Source organism: Xiphias gladius, chromosome 22, assembly GCF_016859285.1.
Source record: "Xiphias gladius isolate SHS-SW01 ecotype Sanya breed wild chromosome 22, ASM1685928v1, whole genome shotgun sequence".
NCBI lineage: Eukaryota > Metazoa > Chordata > Actinopteri > Istiophoriformes > Xiphiidae > Xiphias > Xiphias gladius.
The window spans coordinates 13,186,509-13,195,315 of record NC_053421.1 but is presented as its reverse complement, the minus strand read 5'-3'; the positions used below and the strand labels follow the sequence as shown (position 1 = coordinate 13,195,315).

General features: G+C 44.3%; 1 protein-coding gene across 1 annotated transcript; it reads left to right on the top strand.

Annotated features, from left to right (window-relative positions):
* Positions 1-88: 88 nt before the first annotated feature.
* LOC120783921 (cleft lip and palate transmembrane protein 1-like protein) lies at positions 89-8,204 on the top strand. The gene is made up of 18 exons (XM_040117326.1): positions 89-121; positions 1,944-2,149; positions 2,880-2,971; positions 3,405-3,582; positions 3,704-3,831; positions 4,716-4,794; positions 4,913-5,030; positions 5,313-5,407; positions 5,579-5,663; positions 5,855-5,955; positions 6,060-6,119; positions 6,370-6,420; positions 6,512-6,594; positions 6,939-6,973; positions 7,139-7,194; positions 7,351-7,395; positions 7,646-7,779; positions 7,958-8,204. The coding sequence occupies exons 2-18, from the start codon at positions 1,949-1,951 to the stop codon at positions 8,022-8,024; spliced, it is 1,608 nt and encodes a 535-aa protein (XP_039973260.1). The 5' UTR covers positions 89-121; positions 1,944-1,948; the 3' UTR covers positions 8,025-8,204.
* Positions 8,205-8,807: the final 603 nt, after the last annotated feature.

Here is an 8,807-nt window from a genome sequence, read left to right as displayed (position 1 = left end):
GATGAGGACACGGCCTGAACACAGGTGTGAAGCTCTGAGTGTGTAGAGATCCCGGAGTCATCTCACTGGTGGTGCCTCGGTGCCCTCCGGCTGTTGGCGAGCCGAGAGACCAGATCCGCAGGTACAACAAGGATGAAAAGCCTCCACATGACAGTCACAGTACGAGCAAATATTGGTCGACGTAGCCTCCTGTGATGCTAGTCATGCGCCGCCTTTCTAACTTTCCTCACGGCGTTTTCGAGAGCTCTGTGCAGCCCTTTTCCTGTTATGCTAGCCACCTTAGCTCACGGTAGCAGGGGCGGCTTGTGCTCTTGGCGAGTGTCCACTTAAAACCCGCAATGACAGCAAACGAAGACACGAGTAACACAGGCCGGTTACCCGCCGCTAACTACAAACTGTCCCGAGTCAACGCGCGCTAAACGTAAGGCTGCGTTTCAGTGCGAAAACACAGTCCTCCGGGTTAGCATCGCGGAAGGGGGGGCTGGGAAGCAGGCGAGAGCCCCGTCTCTGACCACAATGCACCGCGGTGGCCGGGCCCGACTGCCAAAGATCGTCTCCGCGGAAGGGAACCACTCCGACTGCGACCTCTGGTGTTTGACACGGGGTCCGTATCAACTCACACTCCATCAAAAATAATGTTTTTAAAAAGCTCTTAACTTTCCAGAGCATTGACGCAACGAGACAGCAGCCGTCCCGGGCGGACTACCCCCGAACTCCTCACAGACCTGAGAGCTGAGTTGGCCTTCGTGCATTTCAAAGACTCAACTGCTGAGGACCCGAACCCGAAGGAATCCCAAAGCAAGGAGTGACAAACCCGGTAGTTGAAGGAGTCTCCCCTGACTCGGCCAGATTGTTCTGTTAGTCTTAGGATACATGCCGTACCTGAGCTGGTGTGTACAAAAACAAGCATGGTCCTAAATTTTGACTTATGAGTCATAACCATAGGAAGTAAAGTCATCTGCATACACTTATAACCCCCCCCCCCCCAAAAAAAAATGAACAGAAGACATTATCTGGGTGTCCTCAGTGGCAGCTAAAGCCCTGCCGTATCAAAAATTGGCTTCCAGACACAGAGGCCAAAAATCAAGTCTGCATTTTATTTTTATTTACTCCGTGAGCTATTTTCTGCAAGTCTCATTGAAACAGAGCAGTTATTTTAAGGAAATTTCTTTGGCAATCAGCAGCTGCTCATAAACTCAGCACGACCGACTAGACTGGCTAAAACAACTGTCGCAGAACTTTGTCTCTAATTTCGCTGGAATTAGTGCCGTAATGCGAAGGCTCTTCCAGGAAGCAATCTGGAAATTTTCTTCAGGAATTGTGGACCCATAAAAAGATGCTTTACGAAGTTATTTGCAAAGACAAAGCTCTAAAACACACAGACGCTGCCAGGAATAAAATTCTGATGGAAAAATACTGAATTCTTTATTTATTCTGGTGACCTAAAAGTGGTCAAAATATAAATATAGGCCCACGGGGCATGGAAATACTGCAATCAGTGTAAATGATATATTTTCGACTGTATCCCTCAGGTTGCTAAATCCCAGTTTCCCATAAAAAAAATACATAGGACATGACCCTGGTGTCCACCTGGGCAGAGGCCATGGTGACCTGTTGGGCACTGACCCTCAGGAAAAACTGCCCACCGCAGCCTATGCGTGACCAACTGTGGACAAGTACGTGTATGGATGAGCCGTTCAGACGTGGACACATCTTGGTGAAAACGGCGTGGGCGCAGGCGCGGGGCTGCTGTCAGCATCAGCATCCCTCCGCTGGATGCAGATCACCGGAAGGATGCTGTGGCAGGGAGGAAGCGTGGGGATTTTATTGTGTTGACGCCGCGAGCGATCCTAAACAGTTCCGTCCTCAAACCAGACCACGTCCATTTAAAAAAAAAAAAAATCCATATCCATCATTTTGTTGTTGAAATCCTCAATCGATAGCTGCCATGTTCCCATCGTGTTACTCCAAACCCGCGGACAGCGGCGCTACGAGGAGCTCCGTCGCCAAGCTGCTGCTCGGTGTGTTTGTGGTTTATATGCTCCACACCGCCTGGCTCCTGTACGGCTTCCTCGACACCAAACCCTGCGATGGAGGCAGAGGGGCGCACTGCATCGCCTCCTACCTGGCAGCAAGACCCAGACTACAGGTTAGCACGGGCCTTTGTCTCTTATTTCCTAAACCGCGACGCAGACAGTTCGAGACTGCTGCATGGGCCCGGTCGTTCAGCTGAAAAGAACTGAACAGGCTGCCTCCTCTTTTCCATCATGTCGTGAGCCAGCAGGAAGAGCCTGGCACAAAAGCCCCAGGCAAATCAGGAGTGTGCTTTAATGGCAGTGAATACAATATTAATCTTAGCTTTGCTAAAACTGTCACAGGTCATATTTGGCCAATATACATTACAGCCTACAACCTATCACTAATTGTATATGTGCATACTGGAGATTTTTAAAAAAACCTACTGAGGCGTATTTCTATCATCCTGCAGATAAAATTAGCTTTGTGCTGAAAGGAAATCGAGAGTTTTGTCAGGCTGAGCCTCTGGCAGGATTTGGCGATCGGTGTGATGGAGACAATCCTCACACAGACTTATTGTTCTGAACGTGACACGATAGAGTTTAAGCTCTATAACCCATAGCCGTGCTTAGCTTCCATACTGAGCTGCAGTCACAAGCATCTCGGATGCATTCTCCTCATAAAAATTAATAATAATAACCCTCCCTTGGGGTCAGGTTTTGTTTGCGGGTGTTGAGTTTCAGTCAATACAATAAACATTACTGTGCACATACTTTGGAGAGTTGAGGCCCCCCCCCCCTTTTGCTCACTGTAGACTCACTGTTTTTGCAAAATGGACTTTCACCCTCTTCTCTTTCGTCCAGCTGAGTGTCTTCACCTGCCTTGTGCCAGACAACAGCCAACTCAACCTCGCTGTAAAAATAGACCCATTTGACCCACACTCTACATTTGAAAGGTGGGTTTGACGTGTTCGTGTTAAGCTGTGACCACTACGTTTGGTTTTTCGTGACATGGAATGCTGCTCCACACATTGGTTGTTGCAATATAGCAAATAAGTCATAAGTCCTATAAAATAACTGGAAGTTTTCCTTATACTGTCACAGTAGCAGTTGCAACACAGGGGACAGAAACCTTTGTTATATGTGTATGATTGAAAGGGTTGATCACCATAAGAAGACTGTGCATAGTAGACACAGAGCCAAAAGAGGTAAAAATGTATGAAACACAAACATAGAAACAGACTAATTTTAATCAACATGAGTAACAGGTCAACATTATCATACGACAAGAACAAAAAGCAAATACTGATTGTTCTTCAGACAGTTTTTTTCCTTTTTCCTCTCCGCTTTTCTCCTTCATATACCCCATCCCCCTCTCCCTCTCCGTAGGCAGGTGAATGTCTCTCTGCCAGAGGAGACTCGGGCTAATGGCACTCTCTATGCAGTCGTCTATGTTCACAAAGCCGGAGTGTCACCTCTGGAGGACAGCAGAGAGGTCCACTACCCAGCTCAGCTCACCGCCTACCTCACCCCCGCGCACACAGAGAGGCATAGAGACACGCAGAGGGTAAAATGCAGTTGAGCTTCTCTCAGTCATCTGCTATCATATTTCAACCGCCGCGTGACCCTTACAGGGCATTTAGACATGTGGCCTCGCTGCAAGTACGTTCTTTCTGTGGCTCCATCAGAGGTCCAGCCCCAGATCAGAGAATCCTGTATCCCATTGGAGACCTCGCCTGTCAGTTACTATGATGTCAGAGGACTTCGCCTTCAACAAGGCGGGGCTTCCCAGCGATGTGCGGCGCTACATGAGAGTGTAAGTGTCCACAGGACGCTTTGGAGGTCAGAGACAGGTGACCAGGCAAAGTGCTGCTGCTAACCATGAGGGTCTAGTGCTGGAGGGCTTAGAATAAGAGGCCTTTTATTGGCTGTTTGTGAGAACATCGAGTAGCCTCGGACATTTTATTCGGATAATTTATATTTATTTGAGAATTAGGCTTAAATTTGTAACTGGTGGTTTCTTTTGTAATATAAAAAAATGTATATACAATGAATAATAACGGGAGAAGCATTTGGAGCCTCCCGCCATCTCAATTCTCATTTGCTGTGGAAAAACATTTATTTCATCTGTATACCCTGCACCATATACCCTTGCACAGCAATAAGCTATATTTATATGCGGCCACTTGTCGCATATGTCCCTGAGTTGTGAAGAAATGGCCAAAGAGTAACTTTTCCCTCTCAGATGAATTTATATGAATAATTTCTACAGACCTCGGGAGGTCAAATTAAACAAAGATTAGAACAAAGTCAGAAAAAAATGTTCCTTGCTTATTTACCTTGGTGTTTACTTTGTGAACACTTGAAGGGGTCTCAACCCCCAAGTTAATAACCACTGGCATATATAATTTTATCTCTCACAAATTACACACTCCAGAAAATATGCTGCAGCATTTGCATGTGATTGCAACTCTGTAGAAACACACTTGAGTGAGTGGAGGGTTGACTGTGAGAGATGTGACAGGTCGTCTTTACTTTCTAATACCTTAGAGGTGTCGCTGTGTAAGTCGTATAAATGCATGTGTGTGTGCTTGGTCACGATATTTACTGCCCATGCCAATCCACCAAGCTGCAAATAAGAATCTGCCCCGAGCCAACGCGTGTGTTTGAATGAAACTTACGTCCTCTTTCTCCTTGCAGGTCTCAGGAAGGCCGGCAGATGATCTACCTTCCTCTGCTGCTGGTTAACGAACTCAGCTTCAGGGTCCGAGACCTCATGGTAGCGAGCTTGCACGCACACAACGTTTAAAAGACACACAGTCAGATCTTTTCCATGAAATACTCAGTTTTCAATGAGAAAAACATGACCATTCATTTATCTATCTATCCATCAACAGGAGATCAGCAGCGGCACTGTTCAGCTCCCTCTGACTGTGTCCTATGAGGGAATCTCTTTAAGGAGATTCAGGTTTTGGGTCCATCTACAGGATGTGGTTTATTCCCTACGACAGTTTGGTGAGCTTATAAGACAACAGATATTTGAGACATGATGATTTGGTGAATTATGATTTTAAAAAACATGAATTGGGTTCCTTATGTTTATTTTTCACTGTCATAGAACCTTACTATGTTTGAGGAGTAACTTTCATAGTATGTCACAGTTTTGAGACCTGGATAAAGCATAAATACTTCTAAAACTGTGCATTTTAGTACAATTTTCTTTATATGATGTTATATTTTTAAATATATACGTGAGTGAACTGAATCCTCTGATGCTGCTTCTTCGTGTTTATTCAGGCTTCACGGAGGAAAACATTGATGAAATTAAAGAAACTCTGGTGGGATCCAACCTCTCCCTGTTAGTGCTCACTGCGCTCATCACGGCTCTGCAGGTAAGATTATATAACACTCTTTAAAATACCATCCCATACATATTAGAATCTACCTGGAGCATAGTCTCACGTATTTGGAATTATTTTATAAATAACAGTCTGTGGGGGAACATGGCAACTCAGGCGTATAGCAAACGAAGCATTGTCGAATTAATTAATGGTCTTCTACAGCTCATCTGTGAATTTTTGGCTCTTAAAAATGACATCAGCTCGTGGAGGAAAAAGAAGAGCATGGCGGGAATGTCCAGGAAGTCAGGTTAGAGAAACATCAAATTATACAAGCTTGACTTTTTAAATTAGTTTGCAACACTAAAGGCTTTGTTACATAGGCAGCGTTTTGAGTCAGAGTAGGAGGCCTTACCGCCGATAATGAGCAACATTAAACGATAGTTTGACTGCAAATGCTTCTGCTTCTTTGCCTCTGTCTCTCCCCCGCTCCGGCTGAAGTTCTGTGGCGTAGTCTCAGCACCTTGCTGATTTTCCTCCATCTGCTGGAGGAGACCAGTCTGCTGGTGCTGCTCCCCGTCGGACTGGGGGCATGTGTGGAGGTATTCAGTCTAATCGGTCTCCTCCGACAAAAAGTGTCAAATAAAGAAAAAAAAAAGGAAAAAAAAACGGGCGGTTTTAACCCACCAAACTGTCGTCCCGCCAGGTGTGGAAGGTGTTTAAAGTGTTTAAGATCCAGTTGCAGTGGAAAAGCTCCAAGCTCCGTGTGAGTATGGTGCGGTCAACCGTTTGTGTTCAAACTCAGCATCTGTTTAGAGTGATATAATTAAGGTTTAAATACCTTTACCATTTGCTTTGAACATTATTGATTAAGTTAGTAGCTCAGCTTTTCTTCCGTCAGTGTAAAGATTTGATTGGTGACAAGCCCAGTTGTCCAACTTTCTGGCTCCAGTTCTGATGCCAATGATCAGTCCGTTTATTTCTAACCTAAGGCTGCCTCCTCTCTTACCGTGTAGGCAAATAAGTTGGATGAAGAAGAGAGGAAGACAATGGAGTATGATGCGCAGGTACGAGTATGTTTTCTATCTTGTCTGTGAGAACTCTGATTTCATGTCTCAGCCTCAGGCTTTACTTGATTTTAAGGTTTTTTTTCTCTAGGCGTCCAGATACTTGTCCTACTTGGTCTATCCTTTGTGTATCAGTGGAGCTATTTTCTCACTGGCCTACTTTCGCCACAAGAGGTGAGCGGATCACCATATTCAGCGTTCTGCTTCGCCGTATAATTGAAATGCTGTCTGATTGCAGTGCCGCTAAATGTCCCATTTCTGCAGTCCGCCTGGACATTTCAGCACAAACTCCTTCCTGGTTTTGTGTCGGTTCCTCTCGACCGACTTGTGCTGAAGTTTTTTAGGCCGTCAGATTCAATTCAGACCTGAATGTTCCTTAAATAAAAGGCAGATGTTTTGGGTTATAATTGTCACTGTGTTCCCTGACTACTACACATACAGTATATTATAAGCTAGTAAATATGCTAAGTATGATCTTCTGATTGCTAAATTAACATTCAGTTGTATTATGCTGACAGTTACTATTCCTGGGTGATGAACAGCCTGGTGACTGGTGAGTATCCATCTGTACAATCGAAACAGGCTCATCTATGTGATTCATCAGTAAATTTGTTAACTTCGTTGAATTCTGGTCCGTTTCCCTTAAATCAGGCTGATACGCTTGCTTTTATATTCATATTACTGATGAGCTACACTGACACTTTATCTCTCCCCTCAGGAGTGTATGCCTTTGGCTTCCTGTCTACGGCCCCACAGCTCTTCATCAACCACAAGGTCTGTTCTGCAGCTTCATCAAAACCCAGCCTCTATAAGTGTATCAATTACCAAATGATCTGATGATAGTGCTGAATGAAATGGAACGATTTAAATACAGTCAAAAGAACGGTGTCCTCTCTTGTCTCTGTTTCTCCGCCCCTGGTTCTGGATCAGTTGAAGTCTGTGAGCCACCTGCAGGGGACAGTGTTCATGTACAGAGTGAGTAAAACCATTTTTCTGGCTCATTTATATCCATCGTAGCCATATGGCCCCAATACTTACTTACTTTGCAGTAAAATGTTGATATAGCCTCCTGCACTTTACAGTAAATTTGGCCTCACTAGTTTTCTGCTGTCAGATAAAAGAACCATTGAAATTTAATTCTGACACAACTTTTAGTCTCCAGAGAAACTTTGCTGCTTGATGAGTGTCATTATTCTCTCTCTCCTTCTTCACCCTTCTCCCCCAGGGAGTGAACACACTGATCTCAGATCTGTGCTTCTGTGCCTCCTTTCTCTCCTCTTCGGGAACCTTCTCCTCCTCTCATCAACTTTCCTGCTTCAGAGATGAGCTCCTATTCCTCCTCTACCTCTACCAGCGAAGGTAGAGCGTGTAATACGATGAGTAGTGTTATGTGTTTATTTAACATGCAGTTATCTTTCCAGGGAAACCTCACTTTCCAGTATATAAGTGGCTTCATTAGGTGTCAATTATGTGTGTGTGTTTAAAGTTGCTAAGACTGCAACAATACCATCCTGCTTTCATCTCTTATCTCCACCAGGCGTTACGCCCCCAAGGCCAGAAGACAGGACTCTGGGACCCACAGCAGGAAAATAAAGACTCAGTGAGGAGAAGACAAATTAATTCTTTTTAGAAATGAACATGTGCAAAAATGTAAAAACTCATCTTTGACAAACAGAGGGGAACTAACAAGCCCTGAAGATGTGGAACGGAGACTCAGGCCGTTAAATCGGCCATGTCTGACCCAAGGCAGCCTGTTCTGCATCAGACTCTTCACTGCTGTTCACTCTCGGTGCTGCTGCTTTTTGCCGGGCATTGATGGTCCCCCCTTTTACTGCTGCAGTGATTTAGAGTAATTCATTCATCCACTGCTTTGATTCTCTCTGCTGCACATGCTATGCCGGGTTATCTGTCAGGTGTAATACCTCCAGTCGTAATGTGGATTTGCTTGATTCTACATTGTAAAGGATGGAGCTTTCAACTGCAAGTATAGTTTGATAACCATTAATTAAGGTCCATCTGCTTTAACTAGACTTCAACTTAATGACTGACACAACTCTTTTTCGTCACTAACTTTCATATGGCTGTCTTAAGTGCTTGAATCCTGATTCTCCCTTTAAAATTTACTTTAAGAAGCGGCAAAGCAAAAAAAACAAAACCCTTTTATTTCATATATTTTATTTGTATAGATTCACACACATTCAGTATATTCTGTATGCTTGTTCCAGCATTTCACTGAAGCTGGGACAGCCTCTAATAACAGCAAAAAATACCTAACAAAATACTTAAGGAGAAAAAAACAAAAAAAGCATTTCACTCAAGCTATATGAAGCTATACTCTTGTATAGACTGAAATATTCCGACCCAAGACAAAATCGTTTTTAGGGTTG